This window comes from Syngnathus leptorhynchus, chromosome 9, assembly GCF_054491065.1.
Source record: "Syngnathus leptorhynchus isolate UIUO chromosome 9, UIUO_Slep, whole genome shotgun sequence".
Lineage (NCBI taxonomy): Eukaryota > Metazoa > Chordata > Actinopteri > Syngnathiformes > Syngnathidae > Syngnathus > Syngnathus leptorhynchus.
In genome coordinates, this window is record NC_141203.1 from 6,283,341 (window position 1) to 6,309,406 (window position 26,066).

General features: G+C 43.5%; 8 protein-coding genes across 11 annotated transcripts; 2 read left to right on the forward strand and 6 right to left on the reverse strand.

The window, feature by feature from the left end:
• Nucleotides 1–445: 445 nt before the first annotated feature.
• LOC147050844 (trace amine-associated receptor 4-like) lies at nt 446–1,509 on the reverse strand. Its single transcript, XM_085920305.1, has 2 exons — nt 1,334–1,509; nt 446–1,253 (listed from the first exon to the last, which is right to left on the reverse strand). The coding sequence occupies exons 1-2, from the start codon at nt 1,507–1,509 to the stop codon at nt 446–448; spliced, it is 984 nt and encodes a 327-aa protein (XP_085776431.1).
• A 1,460-nt stretch (nt 1,510–2,969) lies between these two features.
• On the reverse strand, nt 2,970–4,036 carry LOC147050845 (trace amine-associated receptor 4-like). Its single transcript, XM_085920333.1, has 2 exons — nt 3,861–4,036; nt 2,970–3,777 (listed from the first exon to the last, which is right to left on the reverse strand). Exons 1-2 carry the CDS (start codon nt 4,034–4,036, stop codon nt 2,970–2,972), a joined length of 984 nt encoding a protein of 327 aa, XP_085776459.1.
• A 2,139-nt stretch (nt 4,037–6,175) lies between these two features.
• LOC147050846 (trace amine-associated receptor 4-like) lies at nt 6,176–7,245 on the reverse strand. The gene is made up of 2 exons (XM_085920304.1): nt 7,070–7,245; nt 6,176–6,983 (listed from the first exon to the last, which is right to left on the reverse strand). The coding sequence occupies exons 1-2, from the start codon at nt 7,243–7,245 to the stop codon at nt 6,176–6,178; spliced, it is 984 nt and encodes a 327-aa protein (XP_085776430.1).
• Nucleotides 7,246–8,557: 1,312 nt separating this feature from the next.
• Nucleotides 8,558–9,627, reverse strand: LOC147050847 (trace amine-associated receptor 4-like). The gene is made up of 2 exons (XM_085920234.1): nt 9,452–9,627; nt 8,558–9,365 (listed from the first exon to the last, which is right to left on the reverse strand). The coding sequence occupies exons 1-2, from the start codon at nt 9,625–9,627 to the stop codon at nt 8,558–8,560; spliced, it is 984 nt and encodes a 327-aa protein (XP_085776360.1).
• A 1,015-nt stretch (nt 9,628–10,642) lies between these two features.
• On the reverse strand, nt 10,643–11,712 carry LOC147050848 (trace amine-associated receptor 13c-like). The gene is made up of 2 exons (XM_085920112.1): nt 11,537–11,712; nt 10,643–11,450 (listed from the first exon to the last, which is right to left on the reverse strand). Exons 1-2 carry the CDS (start codon nt 11,710–11,712, stop codon nt 10,643–10,645), a joined length of 984 nt encoding a protein of 327 aa, XP_085776238.1.
• Nucleotides 11,713–13,753: 2,041 nt separating this feature from the next.
• LOC147050849 (alpha-tectorin-like) lies at nt 13,754–18,361 on the forward strand. The gene is made up of 18 exons (XM_085920749.1): nt 13,754–13,790; nt 13,923–14,020; nt 14,167–14,394; nt 14,483–14,566; nt 14,771–14,876; nt 14,949–15,078; nt 15,153–15,396; nt 15,609–15,765; nt 15,917–16,004; nt 16,077–16,133; nt 16,274–16,476; nt 16,696–16,830; nt 16,906–17,093; nt 17,199–17,347; nt 17,443–17,688; nt 17,767–17,929; nt 18,003–18,095; nt 18,310–18,361. Exons 1-17 carry the CDS (start codon nt 13,754–13,756, stop codon nt 18,090–18,092), a joined length of 2,403 nt encoding a protein of 800 aa, XP_085776875.1. The 3' UTR covers nt 18,093–18,095; nt 18,310–18,361.
• Nucleotides 18,362–20,096: 1,735 nt separating this feature from the next.
• LOC147050850 (trace amine-associated receptor 13c-like) lies at nt 20,097–21,989 on the forward strand. Of its 2 annotated transcripts, XM_085920288.1 has the most exons (3): nt 20,097–20,114; nt 20,961–21,115; nt 21,182–21,989. In XM_085920288.1, exons 2-3 carry the CDS (start codon nt 21,030–21,032, stop codon nt 21,987–21,989), a joined length of 894 nt encoding a protein of 297 aa, XP_085776414.1. In that variant the 5' UTR covers nt 20,097–20,114; nt 20,961–21,029. The 2 variants fall into 2 exon arrangements, with proteins under 2 accessions (XP_085776414.1, XP_085776413.1); XM_085920287.1 differs by lacking the exon at nt 20,097–20,114 and having other exon boundaries at nt 20,946–21,115.
• Nucleotides 21,990–22,097: 108 nt separating this feature from the next.
• On the reverse strand, nt 22,098–26,058 carry dok2 (docking protein 2). Of its 3 annotated transcripts, none has more exons than XM_085921183.1 (7): nt 25,762–26,058; nt 25,114–25,236; nt 24,858–25,028; nt 24,465–24,570; nt 23,896–24,065; nt 23,564–23,797; nt 22,098–23,468 (listed from the first exon to the last, which is right to left on the reverse strand). In XM_085921183.1, the coding sequence occupies exons 1-7, from the start codon at nt 25,924–25,926 to the stop codon at nt 22,944–22,946; spliced, it is 1,494 nt and encodes a 497-aa protein (XP_085777309.1). In that variant the 5' UTR covers nt 25,927–26,058; the 3' UTR covers nt 22,098–22,943. The 3 variants fall into 3 exon arrangements, with proteins under 3 accessions (XP_085777309.1, XP_085777311.1, XP_085777310.1); XM_085921185.1 differs by lacking the exon at nt 25,762–26,058 and adding an exon at nt 25,328–25,642; XM_085921184.1 differs by having other exon boundaries at nt 22,099–23,468; nt 25,752–26,056.
• Nucleotides 26,059–26,066: the final 8 nt, after the last annotated feature.

Here is a 26,066-nt window from a genome sequence, read left to right on the forward strand (position 1 = left end):
ATACATTTTATTACGCCCAGCAAGCTAATGCATTTCTAGTGCTTGACAAAACTGACATGACATTGTTAAATATTGAAACTAAACAAATACAACAGACAAGATATTTATTAGTATTTGCATTATTTATTTATTTTTGCAGTTCTATGGACCCCCAAATAAAACAATGTGATGGTGCTTTCACACTTTTTGTATGATGTGTTTTTTTTCCCCCATATTGAATTAATGCCCCTAAAATAATTCTCAAAGACAAAACAACAGGGGTCTTTTAATTCAAGAATGTGTTCTGAGCTGGACATCTTAACAGTTGAAATTATGATTGTCTGCATTGCAAACAAAATCAACAGAAGATAAATAACAAAAACAATAGAGTCATCCACATTTGAAACAGAATCAATGAAATGTACTCATCTGGACAGCGTGAAAGGTGAAAAGCATGCTGGCCTGTCTACATTATGTTCAATTGGCTGGAATCAGACTGCAGAATCTGCAGTGTCACAATGAGCTTGATGGACTTTCTAAACCAGGGATAGAAAATAGCATAAATCAGTGGGTTCAGGCAGGAGTTGAAATAGAACAAGCAGATAATAACAGCTGAAGATGACGCATTGATCATCACATCTTGGCCCGAAATGGCGACGCAGTAATATGGCATGATGCACACAATAAACACCACCACAACCACGCCCAACGTCCTGGCTGCTTTCAGCTCAGAACTCTTGATGGTTGTGTCGCGCAATGTGACCATCCCCACGCGGGAGCGCATGGCGCGCACCTGAGACACAGCAACCGCAAACACTTTCATGTACAGAACCACAATGACAGTGATTGGGCTGATGAAGGAGAAAAAGAGGTCTGTTATTCCGACAGCGTACGTGACCACTATCACACACTCACCTACACAAGTGTTGGCCCTGCCAGGTTGCTTCAGAGAGTTAAAAAAACAGAGACAGTTGTAAACTAACGAAGAAGACCAACACATAAAAACACATATTTGAACTCTTATTAGAGTGACTTTGATGGGATAATGCAAAGAGTCACAGATTGCTATGTAGCGATCGACTGATATAAGCACCATGCTTCCTATTGAGGCAGACGTTATCGTGTAATCCAGAACATAATACACAATGCATATCAGGTCACCAAAAAACCAACAACCGTCAAGAAGAAAAATCTGAAACAGCAAGAGGAAGCCCACCAAGAAATCCGAGGTAGCCAGCGAAAGCAGCAACAGGTTTGTGGGAGTATGGAGTTGCCTAAACAAAGATAAAATCTTATTATCATTTCTGGATTTAGACATAAGACATGCAAGTGGAAAAGAAGCACAATGCATCACTTGAAGTGAGAGATGGACATGATGACCAGCAGGTTCAGAGTGAAGGTAATCAGAGAGATGCCAGACAGCAGGATGGAGGAAAGCGCGACGGCCGAGGGATCACGCTGCGTCCTCCTGCAAGAAGTGTTGGCGAGCAGCGGGAAGCAGAGTTCGCTTTGCTCCTGCATCGTCATCATCAGCGAGTGCAGAAGACGAGTCAGCTCGTTGTTTCATGACAATATTCATACCTAAGGTCCATAACATCTGACAGTAGCCACACCTATTTCCCCTCCTCATTGTCATCATCCATAATCCTCCCATACTTTGAAGTCAATATTTGGGGCGTGGGGGCTGTGAATGTCAGTTTAACTTGCCAAACTAACCGTGTACAATCTTTCAGTGGATTCTCTTTGCTCACTCAAAACATTCACCATGAGGATAGAATCTATCTAGCGCAGCATAGGTCACCCAAAAAGCCAACAACCCTCAAAAAAACAAAATCTTAAAAAACGAGAAAGCCCACCAAAAGGTCAGAGGTGGCTGGAGACAGAAGTATCCGGTTTGTTGGGGGGTGTGCAGTTGTCTAAAGCAAGAGAAACATTTATTATTATTCTTGGACTGATCATAAAACAAAACGGTGGAAGTGGAACAGTAAAACACTCACTAGTGAGAGGTAGAAATTATGACCAGCAAGTTCAGAGTGACGGTGATCACAAAGATGGCCGACAGACGCCTTCGCCCCCTCATAGCCGCCCCTATTCGTCTCCCCGCTCATCACCGGCACCCTCTCATTCCAGCATAGGAGTTGGGGTGCACCACCTGTACGCTGAGGGACGGCGTCGCCGAGTGGCTGGCGAACTCTGCCTGTACTGTGGGGGGGGCACTCATTGAGCCGCAACTTGCCCGTTAAAAGGCCGGAGCTCACAAGGCGACAGGGGATCTGCCTGAGCTGGGCCTGCAACGATTCTCCCGCCAGCTCCAAGCCTGGTTTCTCCTCCCAAATGGGGACCAGAAGGTGGCAGTACATCGACTATCGCGGACACAATGAAATCACAGTAGGCACTATGAGTACCTGGTGGTTGCATTCGGCCTAACCAAATATGCCCGCTGTTTTTCAGGCATTGGTGAATGACGTCCTTCGGGGCCCCGACGCTGTATATTTTACATAGGACAAAATACATTTGACTACGCCCAGCAAGCTAATACATTTCTAGTGCTCGACAAAACTGACCTGTTGAAAAGGATGACATTATTTAATACTGAAACGAAACAGATCCAACAGACAAAACGTTTATTAGTAATTGCATTCTTTATTTGTTTTTGCAGTTCTTTGGACCCCGCCCCCCCCCCCCCCCCCCCCCCACCCAAAAAAACCCCAATGCGCTGGTGCTTTCACACTTTTTGTAGGATGTTTTTATCCCCCATATTGAATTAATGCCCCTAAAATAATTCTCAAAGACAAAACAATAGATGTCTTTTGAATCAAGAACGTGTTCAGAGCTGGACATCTTAACAGTTGAAATTATGATTGTTTGCATTGCAAACAAAATCAATTGAAGATAAATAACAAAAACAATAGAGTCATCCACAGTTGAAACAGAATCAATTGAATGTACTAATCTGGACAGCATGAAAGGTGAAAAGCGTGCTGGCTTGTCTACATTATATTCGATTGGCTGGAATCAGATTTCAGAATCTGCAGTGTCACAATGAGCTTCATGGCCTTTCTAAACCAGGGATAGAAAATAGCATAAATCAGTGGGTTCAGGCAGGAGTTGAAGAAAACCAAGCAGATAATAACGGCTGAAGATGACACATTGAGCATCACATCTTGGCCCGAGATGGCGATGCAGAAATATGGCATGATGCACACAATAAACACCACCACAACCACGCCCAACGTCCTGGCTGCTTTCAGCTCAGAACTCTTGATAGTTGTGTCGCGCAATGCGACCATCCCCACGCGGGAGCGCATGGCGCGCACCTGAGACACAGCAACCGCAAACACTTTCATGTACAGAACCACAATGACAGTGATTGGGCCAATGAAGGAGAAAAAGAGGTCTATTATTCCTACAGCGTACGTGACCACAATCACACACTCACCTACACAAGTGCTGGCCCTGCCAGGTTGCTTCAAAGAGTCCATAAAACAGAGACAGTGGAAAATTATCGAAGCAGACCAACACAGAAAAACACATATTTGAACTCTTATTAGAGTGACTTTGATGGGATAGTGCAGAGAGTCACAGATTGCTATGTAGCGATCAACTGATATGAGCACCATGCTTCCTATTGAGGCAGACGTTATTACGTAATTCAGAATATAATACGCAAGGCATATCAGGTCACCAAAAAACCAACAACCGTCAAGAAGGAAAATTTGAAACAACAAGAGGAAGCCCACCAAGAAATCCGAGGTAGCCAGCGAAAGCAGCAACAGGTTTGTGGGAGTATGGAGTTGCCTAAACAAAGATAAATTCTTGTTAACATTTCTGGATTTGGACATAAGGCATAGTGCAAGTGGAAAAGAAGCATGATGGATCACTTGAAGTGAGAGATGGAAATAATGACCAGCAGGTTCAGAGTGACGGTGATCAGAGAGATGGCAGACAGCAGAATGGAGGAAAGAGCGGCGGTCGAGGGATCACGCTGCGTCCTCCTGCAAGAAGTGTTGGCGAGCAGCGGGAAGCACAATTCGCTTTGCTCCTGCATCGTCATCATCAGGGAGGTGCAGAAGACGAGTTGCCCTCACAAGTCAGTCAGCTCGTTGTTTCATGACGATATTTATACTTGAGGGCCATAACATCTGACAGTAGCCACACCTCTTTCCCCTCCTCATCGTCATCATCATAATCATCCTCCCATACTTTGAGGTCAATATTTGGGGGGTGGAGGCTGTGAATGTCAAGTTTATTTGCCAAACTAACCGTGTACAATCTTTCAGTGGGTTCTCTTAGCTCACTCAAAACATTCTCCATGGGGATAGAATCGAACACAGCACAGGTCATTCAAAAAGCCAACAACCCTCAAAAAACAAAATCTGAAATAACATGAGAAAGCCACCAAAAGGTCAGAGGTGGCTAGAGACAGCAGTATCAGGTTTGTTGGGGGTGTGCAGTTGTCTAAAGCGAGAGAAACATTCATTATTATTCCTGGACTGGTTTTAACAGAAAACAGTAAAAGTGGAACAGTACAACACTCACTTGTAGTAATAGAAATTATGACCAGCAGGTTCAGAGTAACAGTGATCACAGCGATGGCCAACAGACGGCGCCCCTAATTGTATGCCCGCTCATCACCGGCACCCTCTCATTCCAGCACAGGAGTTGGGGTGCACCACCTTGTCCGCCAAGGAACGGCATCGCCGACTGGCTGGCGGCCTTTGCCTGTACTGTGGGGGGGCCGGTCATTGAGCCGCAACTTGCCCGTTAAAAGGCCGGAGCTCACGAGGCGACGGGGGATCTGCGTGAGCTCGACCTGTAACAATTCTCCCCCCAGCCACCAATCCTGGTTTCTCCTCCCGAATGGGGACCAGAAGGTGGCAGCACTCTGGTGCTGAGCTCAGCATCATGGATATCGGTCTCGCCCGCCAGCTGGACATCAAATTGCTCCCTCTGCGTCCACCCATCTCGGCCTACGTGACGGTTTGCCGCCTGATCAGCGAGGTGACGTCTGTCACGGAGCCGGTCACGATGCTACTCTCAGGTAATCATCGAGAGGTGATTCAATTTCACTTCTTGTCCATTCCAGGCCAACCACTCATCCTGGGGCACCCTTGGCTGCGGCAGCACAACCCCGCCGTGGACTGGGACACCGGATCCGTGCGGTAGTGGAGCAAGCGCTGCCACCGACTCAGCCTAAAAGAAGTAGCCAGCCTATTCAGATGTCCTGCTATCAGCCCGCCCACCGACCTTGCAAATTTGCCAGCCTGCTACCATGGGCTCAAGGAGGCCTTCAACAAGGCCAAGGCCACTTCACTCCCCCCACACTATGATTGTGCCCCTCCTAAAGGCTGGCTATACTCCCTGTCCAACCCGGAGCTCAAGGCCATGGAGGAATACATTCAGGACTCACTCGCTGCTGGAATCAATCGTGGATAAAAAGGATGGCTCGCCGCAACCCTGAATTGACGGACTCAATGAAATCACACTAGGCACTATGAGTACCTGGTGGTTCCAGGTTCGGCCTAACCAACGGGTCCGCTGTTTTTCAGGCATTTGTGAATGACGTCCTTCAAGGCCTCGACGCTGAATATTTTATCTAGGACAGCATGCATTTGACTATGCACAGCAAGCGAATGCATTTCTAATGCTCCACAAAACTGACATGTTGAAAAGGATGACATTAAAGACTAAAACCAAATCGATACAACAGACAAAATATTCATTAGTATTTGCATTGTTTATTTATTTTACACACTACGCACAGCAAGCTAATGCATTTCTAATGCTCCACAAAACTGACCTGTTGAAAAGGATGACATTATTAAAGACTGAAACCAAACATATACAACAGACAAAATATTTTTTAGTATATGCATTATTTATTTATTTTTGCAGTTCTTTGGACAAAAAAAACCAATGTGATGGGGCTTTCACACTTTTTTGTATGATATTCCCCCCCCCCCCCCACATTGAATCAATACCCCCACAATAATTCTCAAAGACAAAACAATTGAGTTCTTTTAAATCAAGAATGTGTTCTGAGCTGGACATCAATCATAATGATTGTCTGCATTGCAAGCAAAATAAATAGAAGATAAATACGTAACTAAGACAATAGAGTCATCCACATTTGAAACAGTATCAATTAAATATACTAATCTGGACAGCATGAAAAGTGAAACGCGTTCGGGCTTGTCTACATTATGTTCAGTTGGCTGGAATCAAACTGCAGAATCTGCAGTGTCACAATGAGCTTGATGGACTTTCTAAACCATGGATAGAAAACAACATAAATCAGTGGGTTCAGGCAGGAGTTGAAGTAGAACAAGCAAATAATAACGGCTGAAGATGACGCATTGAGATTCACATCTTGGCCCGAGATGACGATGCAGAAATATGGCATGATGCACATAATAAACACCACCACAACCACGCCCAACGTCCTGGCTGCTTTCAGCTCAGAACTCTTGATAGTTGTGCCGCGCAATATGACAATCCCCACGCGGGAGCGCATGGCGCGCACCTGAGACACAACCACTGCAAACACTTTCACGTAGAGAATCACAATGACAGTGATTGGGCCAATGAAGGAGAAAAGGAGGTCTGTTAAAGCTACAGCGTACGTGACCACAATCACACACTCACCTACACAAGTGTTGGCCCTGCCAGGTTGCTTCAGAGAGTCCATAAAACAGAGACAGTGGAAAATTGTCGAAGCAGACCAACACAGAAAAACACATATTTGAACTCTTATTAGAGTGACTTTGATGGGATAGTGCAGAGAGTCACAGATTGCTATGTAGCGATCGACCGATATGAGCACCATGCTTCCTATTGAGGCAGACGTTATCGTGTAATTCAGAACATTATACACAAGGCAAATCAGGTCACCAAAAAACCAACAACTGTCAAGAAGGAAAATTTGAAACACCAAGAGGAAGCTCACCAAGAAATCTGAGCTGGCCAGCGAAAGCAGCAACAGGTTTGTGGGAGTATGGAGTTGCCTAAACAAAGATAAATTCTTGTTAACATTTCTGGATTTGGACATAAGGCATAACCGTGCAAGTGGAAAAGAAGTACAATGCATCACTTGAAGTGAGAGATGGAAATGATGACCAGCAGGTTCAGAGTGAAGGTAATCAGAGAGATGGCAGATAGCAGGATGTAAGAAAGCGCAACGGCCGAGGGATCACGCTGCGTCCTCCTGCAAGAAGTGTTGGCGAGCAGCGGGAAGCACAGTTCACTTTGCTCCTGCATCGTCATCATCAGCGAGTGCAGAAGATGAGTTGCCCACAACTCAGTCAGCTCGTTGTTTCATGATGGTATTCATACCTAAAGTCCATAACATCTTACAGTAGCCACACCTCTTTCCCCACCTCATTGTAATCATCATCATAATAATCCTCCCATACTTTGAGGTCAATATTTGTGGGGTGGGGGGTGTGAATGGCAGTTTTACTTGCCAAATTAATCATGTACAATCTTTCAGTGGATTCTCTTAGCTCACTCAAAACATTCACCATGAGGATAGAATCTATCTAGCGCAGCACAGGTCATTCAAAAAGCCAACAACCCTCAAAAAACTCAACCTTAAAAAACATGAGAAAGCCCACCAAAAGGTCAGAGGTGGCTAGAGACAGCAGTATCAGTTTTGATGGGGGTGTGCAGAAACATTCATGATTATTCCTGGACTGATCATAACACAAAACAGTAGAAGTGAAACAGTACAACACTCACTTGTAGTGAGTAATAGAAATTATGACCAGCAGGTTCAGAGTGACAGTGATCACAGCGATGGCCAACAGACGGCGCCCCTGTTTGTATGCCCGCTCATCACCGGCACCCTCTCATTCCAGCACAGGAGTTGGGGTGGACCACCTTGCCCGCCAAGGAACGGCATCGCCGACTGGCTGGCGAACTCTGCCTGTACTGTGGGGGGGGCACTCATTGAGCCGCAACTTGCCCATTAAAAGACCGGAGCTCACGGGGTGACAAGGGATCTGCGTGAGCTCGACCTGTAACGATTCTCCCGCCAGCTCCAAGCCTTTTCATTTGGCCTAACCAAATATGCCCGCTGTTTTTCAGGCATTGGTGAATGACGTCCTTCAGGGCCCCGGCGCTGTGTATTTTACATAGGACAAAATGCATTTTAGGACGCCCAGCAAGCTAATGCATTTCTAGTGCTTGACAAAACTGACATGACATTGTTAAATACTGAAACTAAACAAATACAACAGACAAGATATTTATTAGTATTTGCATTATTTATTTATTTTTGCAGTTCTATGGACCCCCAAATAAAACAATGTGATGGTGCTTTCACACTTTTTGTTTTTTTTCCCCCATATCGAATTAATGCCCCTAAAATAATTCTCAAAGACAAAACAACAGGGGTCTTTTAAATCAAGAATGTGTTCTGAGCTGGACATCTTAACAGTTGAAATTATGATTGTCTGCATTGCAAACAAAATCAACAGAAGATAAATAACAAAAACAATAGAGTCATCCACAGATGAAACATAATCAATTGAATGTACTAATCTGGACAGCATGAAAGGTGAAAAGCATGCTGGCCTGTCTACATTATATTCGATTGGCTGGAATCAGATTTCAGAATCTGCAGTGTCACAATGAGCTTGATGGACTTTCTAAACCAGGGATAGAAAACAACATAAATCAGTGGGTTCAGGCAGGAGTTGAAATAGAACAAGCAAATAACAACGGCTGAAGATGACGCATTGAGCATCACATCTTGGCCCGAGATGGCGACGCAGTAATATGGCATGATGCACACAATAAACACCACCACAACCACGCCCAACGTCCTGGCTGCTTTCAGCTCAGAACTCTTGATAGTTGTGCCGTGCAATGTGAACATCCCCACGCGGGAGCGCATGGCGCGCACCTGAGACACAACCACTACAAACACTTTCACGTAGAGAATCACAATGACAGTGATTGGGCCAATGAAGGAGAAAAAGAGGTCTGTTATTCCTATAGCGTACGTGACCACTATCACACACTCACCTACACAAGTGTTGGCCCTGCCAGGTTGCTTCAAAGAGTCCATAAAACAGAGACAGTGGAAAATTATCGAAGCAGACCAACACAGAAAAACACATATTTGAACTCTTATTAGAGTGACTTTGATGGGATAGTGCAGAGAGTCACAGATTGCTATGTAGCGATCGACTGATATGAGCACCATGCTTCCTATTGAGGCAGACGTTATCACGTAATCCAGAACATTATACACAAGGCAAATCAGGTCACCAAAAAACCAACAACTGTCAACAAGGAAAATTTGAAACAACAAGAGGAAACTCACCAAGAAATCTGAGCTGGCCAGCGAAAGCAGCAGCAAGTTTGTGGGAGTATGGAGTTTCCTAAACAAAGATAAAATCTTATTATCATTTCTGGATTTGGACATAAGGCATAACAGTGCAAGTGGAAAAGAAGTACAATGCATCACTTGAAGTGAGAGATGGAAATGATGACCAGCAGGTTCAGAGTGAAGGTGATCAGAGAGATGGCAGATAGCAGGATGTAAGAAAGCGCGACGGCCGAGGGATCACGTTGCGTCCTCCTGCAAGAAGCGTTGGCGAGCAGCGGGAAGCAGAGTTCGCTTTGCTCCTGCATCGTCATCATCAGCGAGTGCAGAAGATGAGTTGCCCACAACTCAGTCAGCTCGTTGTTTCATGATGGTATTCATACCTAAGGTCCATAACATCTGACAGTAGCCACACCTCTTTCCTCACCTCATTGTAATCATCATCATAATAATCCTCCCATAGTTTAACTTGCCAAACTAACCGTGTACAATCTTTCAGTGGATTCTCTTAGCTCACTCAAAACATTCACCACGAGGATAGAATCTCTCTAGCACAGCACAGGTCATTCAAAAAGCCAACAACCCTCAAAAAACTAAACCTTAAAAACCATGAGAAAGCCCACCAAAAGGTCAGAGGTGGCTAGAGACAGCAGTATCAGGTTTGTTGGGGGTGTGCAGTTGTCTAAAGCGAGAGAAACATTCATGCAAATGACGGCTCACTGTGCCACTGCATCGACTATTGCGGACTCAATGAAATCACAGTAGGCAGGCACTATGAGTACCTGGTGGTTGCATTCGGCCTAACCAAATATGCCCGCTGTTTTTCAGGCATTGGTGAATGACGTCCTTCAGAGCCCCGACGCTGTGTATTTTACATAGGACAAAATGCATTTTATGACGCCCAGCAAGCTAATGCATTTCTGGTGCTTGACAAAACTGACATTAATGACATTGTTAAATATTGAAACTAAAAAAAATACAACAGACAAAATAGGTATTAGTATTTGCATTATTTATTTATTTTTGCAGTTCTATGGATCCCCAAATAAAACATGTGCTGGTGCTTTCACACTTTTTGTATGATGTTTTTTTCCCCCCACATTGAATTAATACCCCTACAGTAATTATCAAAGACAAGACAACAGAGGTCTTTTAAATCAAGAATGTGTTCTGAGCTGGACATCTTAACAGTTGAAATTATGATTGTGTGCATTGCAAACAAAATCAATTGAAGATAAATAACAAAAACAATAGAGTCATCCACAGATGAAACAGAATCAATTGAATGTACTAATCTGGACAGCATGAAAGGTGAAAAGCATGCTGGCCTGTCTACATGATATTCAATTGGCTGGAATCTGATTTCAGAATCTGCAGTGTTACAATGAGCTTCATAGTCTTTCTAAACCATGGGTAGAAAACAGCATAAATCAGTGGGTTCAGGCAGGAGTTGAAGTAGAACAAGCAGATAATAACAGCTGAAGATGACGCGTTGAGCATCACATCTTGGCCCGAGATGGCGATGCAGAAATATGGCATGATGCACACAATAAACACCACCACAACCACGCCCAACGTCCTGGCTGCTTTCAGCTCAGAACTCTTGATAGTTGTGCCGTGCAATGTGAACATCCCCACGCGGGAGCGCATGGCGCGCACCTGAGACACAACCACTACAAACACTTTCACGTAGAGAATCACAATGACAGTGATTGGGCCAATGAAGGAGAAAAAGAGGTCTGTTATTCCTACAGCGTACGTGACCACTATCACACACTCACCTACACAAGTGTTGGACCTGCCAGGTTGCTTCAAAGAGTCCATAAAACAGAGACAGTGGAAAATTATCGAAGCAGACCAACACAGAAAAACACATATTTGAACTCTTATTAGAGTGACTTTGATGGGATAGTGCAGAGAGTCATAGATTGCTATGTAGCGATCAACTGATATGAGCACCATGCTTCCTATTGAGGCAGACGTTATCACGTAATCCAGAACATAATACGCAATGCATATCAGGTCACCAAAAAACCAACAACCGTCAAGAAGGAAAATTTGAAACAACAAGAGGAAGCCCACCAAGAAATCCGAGGTAGCCAGCGAAAGCAGCAACAGGTTTGTGGGAGTATGGAGTTGCCTAAACAAAGATAAATTCTTGTTATAATTTCTGGATTTGGACATAAGGCATGACAGTGCAAGTGGAAAAGAAGCACGATGCATCACTTGAAGTGAGAGATGGAAATGATGACCAGCAGGTTCAGAGTGAAGGTGATCAGAGAGATGGCAGACAGCAGGATGTAAGAAAGAGCGGTGGTCGAGGTATCACGTTGCGTCCTCCTGCAAGAAGCGTTGGCGAGCAGCGGGAAGCAGAGTTCGCTTTGCTCCTGCATCGTCATCATCAGCGAGTGCAGAAGATGAGTTGCCCACAACTCAGTCAGCTCGTTGTTTCATGATGGTATTCATACCTAAGGTCCATAACATCTGACAGTAGCCACACCTCTTTCCCCACCTCATTGTAATCATCATCATAATAATCCTCCCATAGTTTAACTTGCCAAACTAACCGTATACAATCTTTCAGTGGATTCTCTTTTCTCCCTCAAACATTCACCATGGGGATAGAGTCTAGCACAGGTCACCCAAAAGCCAACAACTTTCAAAAACCAAAATCTTAAAAAACATGAGAAGGCCCAGCAGTATCAGGTTTGTTGGGGTGTTCAGTTGCCTAGAGAGAAATATTCATTATTACTCCTGAACTGGTCAGCAGGTTCAGAGTGACAGTGATCACAAAGATGGCCAACAGCATCTTAAGCAAAAGTGATGGCTGAATGAGGATGCAATAAGCTCGGCCCCATGATTCGGTCTGCTCTTTTAATGACATAGTTGACTTTTCTCCTACTCCTCATCACCCCCTACCTCCACATATTTTATTCGTAACCTTGGAGGATCCAAAACAGAGGTGCGTCCGACTATTTGTTGTGAAACTACTCGTGATCATACATGGTTAGCCACTCAGACTTGTTTAACTTGACACTTCCACCGAACCTAAAATGTTGGCTCTGCAACTATCGATGCGGTAAACGTGGTAGTAAAATAGGTGCAGATGTTTGCTTCACTGATGGGGTCCTTTCAGCAGAGACAGCAACAACAAACAAGTTCTGTCACGTGTTGAAGTTATATAAGACGTTCATGTTAATTATTATTCTGTGGGAGCTCATCCCTGAAGGGACAAGTTATCATTGAACTGTCAAATGTTCTCTCGTTTCTTTTGTATTTGTGTGACTTGAAATTAGAACCTAAAGACTTTGGCTTTAAGGGAGCTTTCTTTTGTCCGGAAACATTTGAAATATTCGGCACGCTGCTATTTGCAAACAACGACCAAGCAAAACACAGACTTCATGATTGTGATCTGGATGAACTTTGCAAATGCCGGAGAAATCGAAGTGTTTATCATTATGCATTGGGGAGGTGCTTTAGTGAGTGACTACAAATTTAGTAGCTCTGTTATACTGGATGTGGCTTTATATCTTGTATCTCATATCTGTGTGACCAAAGCTAATTTTCTTACAGATTTTTGTTGCCCTTTTAGTTAACGCACCTTAAAGTATTGCAGAAGATGTGTAATTTCAATAAATACATTTCATTTGGGAGTACAGGACAGTAACTTAATCAACAGTGGCAGTCACGCAATGAAACATTCCATGGCACTACATACAGTACAGTATTTATGCAAGTTACATAACAAAGACAACAACATGTGACAAGCGTTGCTAAAGATAATTAGTTTTTCACCTTCCACTTCAGAGATAATTACCAACTTCACCACCGTACGACAACAACAATACTTTTGCAATGGAATGTTGAGTGACACAAGGCAGTTTCCAAGCAAGTCTGTAACAAAAAGACACCGAGCAAGTGTGTCCTAAACACAGAGATAAGAGAAAGCCAAGCAAAGCGCAACATACAGACTGAGCTGAGAAGGTAAGAAGACTCAAAGGTGATTTTTTTGATGATACAAGTAGCATCAGGAAGTGCTTTAATGTGGACTGTTGCACTTTCTGTCTTCTACTTTTTTAAATAGGATAAATTAACGTCAAATTGCATCCCATTTTTTTCCAACCAAATTGGTGACAACTCATTGGGTATTTATGAGAAGTCAGAAATAAATCAAGATATTCAACTCATCCACAAATACAAATTTCACTGTTCAAGAAATCAAATTTGGAATGCATGAATTTCATCACACTAATTTTGGAGAGATTTGAGTGAAGCCTATCAACAGATGATGGCTCTTTCTCACTTTAATTCCCTGGCAACCGGGAAATCTTTTGTCTTGCCATTCATAGGAACAATGTGTATCAAATGTACCTTTAGGTTATGATCAAATTAATAATTTTTGCTTATTTCAGCAGCCTGTGAACGAGTAACTGGACCTCAAAAATGTTCATATTGTACCTGGCAGTGCTTGGCACTTTAGGTAAGATGGTGATAGAATTTAAACACGAGTGTGCTAACAATTTATTCCCTTGCACAATCAGTTTAAAAGCAGACTAAAGTTATTAAGTGTTGAATTACTGTTAATAATATTAAAAATTGTTCCTGTGTTCAGGTGCTGCTGCAATGAGCCAGACTTTTACCAACTCTGGCGATATAAACATCACTAACTGTCCCATCACGTACTACGGGCACAAGTATGAAAAAGTCCATGTGAGTAACACCAAGTTACAAATGGTATACTGACTGATCAAATAAAATAAAACGTCAAAACATTTTCCAGGCTAAAGCAGCACAACCTTGTGTTTCTTGAACATTTCTGCCAGCCTCTTTTTCTAATTTTAATCCTCCAATGTCAGGTGGCATTCAATGATAGCAAATTTGCACTTTGCTTCACCGCTGCATATGAAGCTGCCAACCAGAACGACTGCATACTTGTATCGGGAGGAACGGCGGACAATGGGAACTGGTCTGTACTCACGCAAGAAATCCCCACCGGATCCGGCATTCATCAAATGTTACCAAGTCTAAAACATAGGGGGCAATGTGTCAATGTTATACCATTGAAAGACAATGTCAATTCTGAGGTGGGTCAACTTTTTTTAGTTAAGCTTATAAAACTCAACCTATTATTAACTTTTTAATGTGTATTTAATTTACATTGAACGTTGACAGATTCAACAAGTCGAACTGGGAAACTTTGGAAAACAAGCAATTTTGGCCATCAAGACATATTCCGGATACACAAATGTTGATCTTGTAAGTATTTTAATGACAGCCTTAATGACTGTTATTCAATTAGTGCGGAAACAAACTAAACCTAACCCCATCACAAATGAAATGGAGTAAGGAAGGTTTCACGTTCGTTGAAAAAAGGCTCATTGACCCACTTTACTTCATGTTTCTTTGCTCTAGTTAAGACCTGAAATGGGATGTCATAGATGTCATTGCTTTTTGTCACAGGTGGCAGACATACAGGTGAATGGGCACACGGTTTCGAAATACGTCTTTCCAACCAATGAAACGAGCGTGGGTGTCATTAGGGACATGAGTGGATGCAGAATGAAAGGTAAACTCTTGAAACTCATCCAATGATATGGTATAAAGTTCCTCACGTGGATCTTACACTCCCATACTTCAGATTTTGTTTACATGACCAATACCACCGTAAGCGACCCATACATTTGCTCAACGGTGACGTGCGATGTGAACGGAGTCGCCACCGCTGTCAGTGAATGTCCGCCTATGCATCATTGCCAGGGCAATGGCAGGTAAATCAGTGTTGCTGCTTTATCTTCCAGACGTCTAATGACGGTATTGTTTGTCACTGTATCCACTCCACCAGTTGTGCCTTCAACACCATGTGCACTCTGACCGGTTCCACCGTCATCGATTTCGTCGGCCGTGTTCACACCGTCCCCGACCGCTGTGGATACAATCTAATGACGTCGGACGCTATCCAAGACGTCCAGATCCATGGTGTTTACCGGGAAAGACGTCTTAAAGACGTCAGCTTCTTGGATCATGTGATCCTGCATCTGTACAGCCAAGATGTTAAGATTATGCTGTTGCAAGGTAGCAGAGTCAAGGTCAGTTGACGTCAAAGCGTGATTTTGTTTTGAGTTATTTATTAGTGTGACGTCATGGTTAATGCAAAACACAAAGGAACCATGCATGAGAGAGAACCAAACAATTGACCCAGTTAGATAACACAAATACAAAAAGCGTTTGTTGTCAGTCAACCAATATCATTTGGGTTATGTTGGATTTCTCAAATGAAATTTGTGCTCTTCTGATGAAGATCAACGGCGAGCTGAGTGAAGTCTCAACTACAGCAAAGGTTGTTCACGGCGTGGAACTCTCCAAGAGCCAGAGCAGAGTGACTGCAAAAATTTTAGGCTCTAACTATACACTTTCTGTCTTCTTTGACGGCACCACAGCACAGATCCACTTGATGGGTATGGACTGAAAATGCATTTTGGTCTTTGGGAAATTATATTAATTTAGTGACATAAAAACATGATGAACAGTCATACAGACAGTGTTTACTTGTTGAACCAAAAGATGCTGTTTGACACCTAACTAACATTCTACCCTCAACGTGAACAGGTGAAAATGGAGCTGTTGTGCATGGCCTATGTGGCAATTCCTCTTTGGATCTTAACCAACAGAAAGTAGCTGAACACAGCATCACAGGGTATGTCTACAACCGCCTGAGTTGCCATTGTATAATTATTTGCTTAATATTTGGTATTTAATTCCCATACAGGTGTGAGATGCAACATGAAGAAACCGATATGATCAACTCCACAGATACAACTGAATGGTAAACCTTAGATGTGTATTCTTGAATAGTTAGTTCATTAGTTCACTAATTCACTGCCATTTACGGCTCTAGACGTCAAAGATCCTTTTTAACTAGGCCGGTAGGGATTGCGTTAATGCTTCCATGTCTTCGTCCAACAGGTGTCATATCTTGTGGCAAGATCCCTTCACCCAGTGCCACATGCACATCGACCCAGAGCCCTTTGTTGCAGCCTGTGTTGACAATTTGAACAAATATCCTGCAGTAGACGGTCTCAAGTGCCATTTGGTGGAGGCCTATGTCCGAGCCTGCCACACCCAAGGCAATGTCAGCGTTGACGGCTGGAGGTCGACAGCTCAATGTGGTAAGGACAGATTTTCTCATAGCAGGAGAGTTAGGGTCATACAGACGTCTTGCCAGTCCAATACTGATCAGATGAATTTAATACGTTTAGGGATGAATGCTATATCTTTAAAAAAGAACCCGATCAACTTGGTGATAGCAGTACTCTTCATTTTCAACTGCTGTAGAGACTATTGGGATTATGGTTTATTGATAAAGGCATTGATTTTTCTGTATTCAGATGGTAGTCCTCAGGCTCTCTGCCAAGACATGTACTGCAGCGACCACGAGTTCTGCGGTCAAGGCTATGATGGAGAAACCCACTGTCAATGCCGGGCCATTTTTGCCTCCAAATACAAATCAATGGATGAGTTTGGTATTTTGACGACGACACATGACAATTTCAATCTAGGAATCACCGTTGAGTAACTATTGTCATATCTGTGTTCAGGTGAGCCGATGGTTTGCAGCCATTCTTCTGCATCGATCAACATGTTCTGTTGCCTTCTGGCAGAGAAAGGCATCGACTATACAACGCTGCACCTTCATGATGAACAGTGCAAAGGTGACATCGACAATGAAACCCACATGGTGAAATTCAGTTTCACCCGGGACAGCACTTGCGGTGCAATCATCACGGTGTGTACCCACCACTGTGGAAAACAGACACTTTTCCTTTCACTGCTGTTTGATTGGTTGTCTAGGCACAAATAGAATATTTTCATACTGTTTGTGACTCTCTAGGCAAACACCACCAAAATAACCTACCAAAACATCATTGCGACGCCTGACATTTCCACTGTGGTGACCCGTTCCAACAAATTGCATATGGATTTCTCCTGCCATTTTGACCAACCAAACCTCGAGGGCATGGCCATCAGAATGATAGACAGGTTGGTGTCCTGTAGCAGCCATGCTAATTAAAATGAGTCACAGTTGATGAAATACAATTAACAGCTACCCATTTTTTGTTGCTTTTGCTTGGCAGTCCCGTGTTTAAAGAATTCACGTCAGGAGAGTGGAATTACACCTTGACCATGGCAGCATACACTGACCCTGACAGAACACAACTCATAGAATTAGGCACTAGTGTTCAGCTAAATCAGAAGATCTGGGTGGAGATCAAGGCATATGGACTTGATGGGAGTTCCATTTTGCTGGTGACAGAGTCCTGCTGGGCCACCAATCAGTCAGCTTCAAACGGAAGCCTTCGATATGACCTCATCAGTGCAGGGTCAGTCTCGTTCAGAAGATCATCAAAGATGTCACCTTTAGCTGTCCACGTCATGTCTGTGATGCTGTTTCCGAACAGATGTCCCAATCCTGCAGATGGGACGATCAAGATAGAAGGCAACGGAGAAGGAACATCAAACTACTTCTCCTTCAACACGTTCAAGTTCTCCGACAACAACAATGAAATGTTTCTTCATTGCAAAGTAGAGCTGTGTGTCCAACAGGAAGACTCTTGCAGTCCGGTAATTTTGAGTTTGCACCCATTAACAATATCAAGCCATGGAATTCAGCCACTGATTTAAACGCTTGTTTCAGAACTGCAACAATGCAGGGAGAAGACGGCGATCTCTGCTTACCACTGTTGATGATGGAGGTCCTTCTATCATCACTATGGCCTGGACTTAAGAGGTGAGTGACTTTCACCACATCTCTGGGTGGCCTCAAGTAATTCTCCTAACTGCTATTGCTAAAGCTAATACTCCCACAGTTGTTACAGTATCAAGCCGTTATGGCATCATTGATGCTATCTCTCACTTCAAATTGTTGCTTTTTTGCCATCAAATTATTCTTTATAATTGTATTTGTTTGTGCGTTGACATGTTTTGTTATCTTTGTGCCACAGGAACTGCACAAGCCCATCAACTTAGTGGTCAACTTTGCTTTCTTAATAAACTTCTTACTGCTGCCATGTGCACTTTCTTATCCAATGCTGGACTACCTGGTGATTTCCAACCAAGGTTACGCAACTGCTCCAAATTTGTGGCCCTCTGCACTGCTCTAACAAAGTTACACTTCATATTCACAATGACGCTGAATACTCTGGTGGATATACATTGGTGATATCTTTGAGACAATTTTCTCACACTTGTGTAAAATATATACTTTTTTATATCATACAGTACAGTCAATAAATATACTAATTACACGCATTTCCCATAAAGATAAAAAAAATACATAGTGCAGTAAAACCCTCCATTAGCAGCATTGAGACACATTTGCAGTCTAATTAAATGAGGTGACACCATTTTCGAGCACAAACCACAATATGAACATGTCAATTTGACATAATACAACAATAATAATCTAAAATATAATATTACATATTGTGTTGTATTGAACATAGTCTTCTTTACAGGAAAAAGTACAATATTTCTACGAGATGACATACTAATGTAATGGTAGAATTTATTTTTTAACTCTCAAACACATGAGTGTAAACGTCATTATTTAATTTTCACTATTTGCAGTATAATGCTAGATGATAGTAATTGCTGCAGTAAATGTGTCAATTTAAATTGGTTTTATTGATCTTCAATGTTGCACAATGTTCAATAACAATTGTAAGAGATATTCACTTTTGTTTTTCTAATTAGCAGTAAATTGGGGTTACTGTCGGTTTCAAGTTGATGCGTCATTTAGGTGTTAGACTGGGGAGTCATTAGGAAGACGTGTTGTGCTAACTTTGACTTGTCTGTGTAATGCTTGCATCATGACATGTTTGTTTCACACCTTTGATTGCAGCAGCCATGTAACTAAGGGGTATTGTGTTGCGTGCGTGTGTGTGTGCGTGCGTGTGTGTGTGTGTGTGTGTGTGTGTGTTTGTGTGGCAGCTTCACACCAAAACATGATGAAACAAATGTTCATTATTGCTTTAAGTGTAATAAAGTTTGTGCGCAAGTCCACAATACAACAACTTCTATCTGTAAAATCTCTACATCGCCACACAAGAAACCCTAGTTTGAAAGCCTAGTTAGAAACCCCAATCTTAGAAACCCTAAAAGTAGTTTGAAACCCTCGTTGGACACCCTAACCCTAATTTTAAAACCTAATTTGAAACCCTAACCTTGGTTTAAAACCCTAGTCGCAAACCCTAAGCCTAGTTTAAAACCCTAATTAGCGATCCTAAAACTCGTTGGAAACCCTAGTTGGAAACCCTAGTCGGAAACCCTAACCCTAGTTTGAAAGCCTAGTTCGAAACCCTAATCTTAGAAACCCTAAAAGTAGTTTGAAACCCTTGTTGGAAACCCTAACCCTAGTTTTAAAACCTAGTTTGAAACGCTAACCTTGGTTTAAAACCCTAGTCGGAAACCCTAACCCTAGTTTGAAACCCTAATTAGCGATCCTAAAACTCGTTGGAAACCCTAGTTGGAAACCCTAGTCGGAAACCCTAACCCTAGTTTGAAAGCCTAGTTCGAAACCCTAATCTTAGAAACCCTAAAAGTAGTTTGAAACCCTTGTTGGAAACCCTAACCCTAGTTTTAAAACCTAGTTTGAAACCCTAACCTTGGTTTAAAACCCTAGTCGGAAACCCTAACCCTAGTTTGAAACCCTAATTAGCGATCCTAAAACTCGTTGGAAACCCTAGTCGGTAACCCTAACCCTAGTTTGAAAGCCTAGTTAGAAACCCTAATCTTAGAAACCCTAAAAGTAGTTTGAAACCCTCGTTGGAAACCCTAACCCTAGTTTTAAAACCTAGTTTGAAACCCTAACCTTGGTTTAAAACCCTAGTCGGAAACCCTAACCCTAGTTTGAAACCCTAATTAGCGATCCTAAAACTCGTTGGAAACCCTAGTCGGAAACCCTAGTCGGAAACCCTAACCCTAATTTGAAAGCCTAGTTCGAATGAAATCTGGGAAGTAGTGGTTGACTTTTTTTTTCCCAAATCAAATTCATTTTTAATTTTTTCCACCGTTATGAGTCATCTTACAAAGGTTTTTTTGTTTTTTAATCCAAAAACGTCTGACTCATGTGTTTTCAACCCTTGTTGTTGTTGATCTAACTGAAAGTTGGTGGCCATGACAGCTGCTCATTTTGTTGCTCCTTCTTTGCAATCATCTTTTTCTCACTTCTCTGACGATGACAAAAAAAAGAACCACCGCCACCAGAAATAGACTGTCAACTTACTTTCACTTCTAACAATAACTTCAACAAGGCCCACTTTTTTCCCCTCCAATGCAAATTACTGTGAGAACTGAACCCATGCAACCTGCGCCAAAGTCAACCCAATTAACTCAAACCAATTAAGATATCATATGTTGTTTGTTCGGTCCACGGGCTTTTACACAGTATGCTTGAGGATTTCCATGAAATAAAAAAATAATAAAAAAAGAGTGAAGGTGAACAGGGCGTGGCTTCATCCATCAATCAGCGGATCAAACCACGTGAGCTTCCTGACATGATTAAAACGAAGACGCCGAAGAGAGACGTGTCCAAAGAGCGGCTCCACCTGCTCATTCCATCTGCTTTCTTCGGTCAGCGATGGAAAGCGGCGAGTTGCCGGAACTCTGCTACCCGCAGTTTAACGATTCGTGCAGGACACCCAAGCAGCCGCTGGGCCATGCAATGCTGATCTACGTGCTGCTATCCTTTGTCTCGTTCCTCACTGTGGCTCTCAACCTGCTTGTCATCTTTGCCATCTCCTACTTCAGGCACGCTTCTTTTGTTATTTGTTCACATTGGACGCAGACCTCATGATGTTGTTGTGCTCTCTCCAGACAGCTGCACACACCCACCAACCTCTTCCTACTGTCTTTGTCTGTCTCTGACCTCCTGGTGGGCCTCCTGCTCATGCCGGTGGAGATTGTCTACATCGAGGCCTGCTGGTTCCTGGGCGACATGGTGTGCACGTTGTACTACGTGGGCGACTACGTCATTACGTCGGCCTCGGTGGCCAACATGGTGCTTATCTCGGCAGACCGCTACGTGGCCATCAGTGAGCCGCTCTCCTACCTGAACCAGGTCACCAAAAGGAGGGCGCAGGTCAGCGTGGGTCTCTGTTGGCTCTGCTCTTTAGTCTACCGGCTGTTGCTACTCCACGACCACCTGGAAGAGCCGGGTAAGTCCATCTCCTGCCTGGGGGAGTGCGTAGTCATCATCGGCAACGTTGCAAGCACGGTGGACCTGGTTTGCACCTTTGTCTTGCCCGTCATTGTCATCCTCATGCTCTACTTGAGGGTTTTTGCAATCGCCATCCGGCAAGCCCGCGGACTGCAATCCCGTGTTGCTGCCGTCCATGTCCAACGCATGGTGAAGAAGAGCGAGTTGAAGGCGGCCAGGACTCTGGGTATCGTGGTGGTGGTTTTCCTTATTTGTTTTATTCCCTATTACGTGCCGACTTTGGTGGGCGAGGACACCTCAGTGAACGCCACCTCGGCCGCCTTCGAGATCTGGCTGACCCACCTTAACTCCTGCCTGAACCCCATCGTCTATGCTCTCTTCTACCCGTGGTTCCGTAAGAGCATCAAACTCATCGTCACACTTCAGATCTTTAAACCTGGTTGCAGGGATGCCAACATACTTTAGTCACATTTTAGCATTTAGAACATAATTGTTTTTTTTCAAAGACCTTCTAAATATTTATTTGTTTCGTCATCATTACAGAAACATTAAAAAGGGATTTTACCTGATGCACTGTATGCTAAAAAATCCAATCTCAGTTTTCATTTGAATGAGTGGGTTCAATGTTTTGAGAAAGTGTCTGTTGTAAATTGCTGCAAAGACATTCTTAAAAAATTACTTCTGATGACTATTGTAAAAAAAATAAACACTATAGCATCAATATCAACTTGGTTTCCATTCTGTTTCATTTTAAGAGAAGCATCCTTTTTTATTCCAAGACTGCCTCCGTTTATTCATTTATTTATCTCGCTGGTGGGGTTCATAAAGTGGTCTGGAGCCAAATGAGTATACAATATCCTTTTTTTCATTGATGAATTTAATTTGTTTAAATGAATTGTACAGACACAATGTTGACTGGTGTATACTAATGTTTCGATTGGAGTTTTCTTTCAATTGTGTCATGGTTGAGTCCATTCTAATTCAACTCATAACTTATTAGAACATGTTTGACATACAATAAAGTATTGTATTTTATGATACAAGTTATGCTGCAGAGATATTAATATGCATAAAATGTTCTGAAAAATGGACAGGTCAGATTATGTAATCTCTCATGAGATGCATCTTAAATTATTTTTTATTGGCTTTCCGTATTATTAGCCATCAAAATAAAGCATGAAATCATGATGCAGAAACAGTTTAGTAGTAGTACTTAGCAGAAGTAGTTTATACTTAATTATATCATTACTCTTTGTCGTATATACGTAGGAAGTGCAATAGGGTAGAGCTGGGGTCTCAAGCTTTCGGCCCGGTGACCATTTACTCTTCATTTTATGGCCCACTACTAGGTGTTTTGTGTTGTTGGATTTTTTTACAATCATTTATGGGCTTCCATAAATGTCACTGACGGTGACATAGTCATTGACACGCCTCCGTCTCATTATTGTACAACTTGCGGTCTTCTTCTGGCACGTCCTGCACTGCAACAGGAAGTGCCCTGCGTTCCCGTTTAGGGGTGGCATAGAGACGATGGCGAGTGTCAGCGGGGGCAGCCATGACCCTCCACGCATCTCCTTTTAACTCCTCGGGGAAGTCGTATTCAGACGGCGGAGCTCGCAGGTCTTCCATTTGTGGCTCATCGTAAATGTGATCCATTTTCCTGTAGAGTGACGCGGTAGCACAACACTCCAGGTCTTCATCTTGAAGGCGGGTCGAGTTCAGCGTCACCTCTGAGTACTCGCCGTCCTGCTGACTGGCTGATGTCGTACTTGGGGGTGTGCCGGGGGGCGTGGGCGTTGCAGGAAAGGACACCCGTGAGTAAGTAAAGTCCATGGATGGCAGCCTAGGGATGACGGGAGACCTTCTTACAGAGGTGGTGCCCCTGCGGTTATCCAACGTCAACCCACTGACCCCTGCCACTGTCTGCGACAAGGCCATGTCCACCTGAAAGACCAATCAGGAGCAAATTCCAACATAAACATCCGGTCACGGGATGATGTCATAACGTTGCGATATCATTTTATGACTCGCGTACTGACCTGAGCATCTGAAAATGGCCAAACGTAGGTGTGCGGGGTGGGCGGTAATGGTGGTAGGTTGACCTTCCGGGAGGGATCCCCCCTCATGGACCTGCCTCCTGATGTTTGAAGGGCACGGTGAATGCTAATGGCCGCTTCCACTGCCTGGAATAGGGAGTGACCTTCTTTGGTGTCAAACTCAAAATTGCCTTCACCGGATTCACAACGACGACCCGCCTCCACTGAGAAACAGCTCTGAAATAAACGCACACGCGCACACACAGACCCACAAGAATCATCACCACTGTGTGTGTGTGAGTGTGTGTACAATTCTTCATGTTTGTATATGCAACCTTGTCTCGTCCAAAGCGGCGAAGGAATTTGTATGGCCAAGACATCAGTGTAACGCCTTGATTGTCCAGTAGGTAGAGGGCATCCTCGCCTGCTCTTAGGATGCCATTGCCCTTTAAATTGCAACGTTCAGATGATGCAGTACTACGCACGTGTACCTGGAAATCACGCCCTGGAGACAGACATGAAGTGTCCACACGTACACAAACCGTGTTAGTGTGTCAATGATCTGTTGTCGCTAGCAAAGAGGTTGACTTCCTGTTTGAGTTGCTCATTTCCTGTGTGACCTATTGCATGAGTGACAGATGTCTAAAAATAACTCAGACATGCTGCGGTAAGAACTAAAGTCAGACATCGTGCATTGACACTCACGAGAAAGGCACATACTGTTACATATTTACATACACAGGTTGATCAACTCCACATCTGCCTTCAACTGAAAACAAAAGTCGGCTTTATTCGTCTGGAGAACTCATTTCCTGTTGCATACTTTGAGGTTAAACGTTGCTCTCTCTTACACAGATGCGCACGCACACAGACACACACACACACACACGAGCAAACTTAGTACCTGCGCTGGTGGTGCTGCTGTATAAAACATTGTCCTCCATCCCTTCTTGGTCTTCTCTTTGTTCTTGTCGTCTCCCTCCGCTTTTGTGAGAGTCCTCCCAGTTCACCTGCATGGAGGATCGGCAAGATTTTGAAAATGTATGCTCAACCATACCGAGCAGAAGCCCCTTCTTATTTTTTTACGCCACTTTAGCAGCTGTTGGGGGGGGGGGGGGGGCGGGGGTTAGGGTTAGGGTTAGGGGGGTCTGTTGCTTGATAATCTTAAAGTGGGGGAACTGCAAAAAAGAGTAAATACGTTTTCACGGTACTGTAGATGACTGGGGCAGAAAATGTGACGAACTGACTTATGTGATTAATCGGGATGGCAAATGTGGAATTGCAGTCGTGTGCGTACGGGAAAGGCGAGCTGGCACAGTGTCGTGGCCCAGTCGTTGACGTGGTCAGTACGGGCCGCCAGCACCACAACCCTGTCGACTGTCTGGAGCAGAAAAGGGGCGGAGTCCGCAGGACACCCCTCCGCATGGACATTGGTGCTCACTCGGACCAGGTCGGACAGACGGATCATCTGTGGGGTGGACGATGGATGCTATGATGTTATTAATAAGGGAACGCGACACCGTGACAAGAGATTATCAGACAAAATGACGGACCTTGGTGTGTTTGCGTCCACTTCTTTGCTTCTTCTCGCCGCCATCTTTAATTTCCCACAATTCCAGACGGGAAATGGAAGAAGAACTTTCTCGGAAAAGCATGCCCCACATACTTTTCCACTTCTGCACACACAAACACACGAGCATGAGTTTAAATGTTTCTTCATCATGCAAAATGCTAACAGTCATGGTTATCTGTGTTGGAGATGCTTACTTTTGTTTTTCGGTTTGAATTAGAAGAAAAATGAAACTTTCAAAGTGTGACTGTAAGAAAAGGAAGAACTTAACTTCCGCACCACTATTAAACCAAGTTGGAAAGGCCACCGAATTACCCAACCACAACACCAACACTTGTCTTGGCTTTTGCTTAAACTCAAGAAGTTCAAGGCCATTACAGTACTCATGCTTTCCAAAGTACTAAAAGTGGTTGGAAGTAGAATGCAGTTCTCTTCTTAAGTGACATTTCAACACAGAGGAAATAATGGGAAATTCAAGATGGAAGCCAGAGAAAACAGCAGGAGCTCTAGAATTGTACCTTGTGGAATCCTATAAGGTAGAGTGGGACAGAACTTGCACTTGAGATGAGACTAGCTTGGTTGTTTCCATGTTAGCATTGGGTTTAAGTTAGTATGCATTACCTTTCCAAACCTGTGGTGCTGAACGTAAACGTTTCCTTCTTTCTTTAAGTCCTCGTCCATTCTCACGTCGTCCTCGTTGTCTTAAGTCACGTCTTGTGTCTTTTTTGTGTGTGTCGTACCTCCCTCCTTCCGTGCTGACGTTTGTGGCTTCAACTTCCTTTTCTTGTGTTCTCATTGTCACTTCTTCTTCTCTTCTGCAGTATCAGCTTGACAGATGACATTGAGACAACTTCCTGTTGTACGTTTCTTAAAACACACACACTCACACATTGCTTACGTCGTAAACAAGATGAATTGGATGTAGTTGCTGTTTGT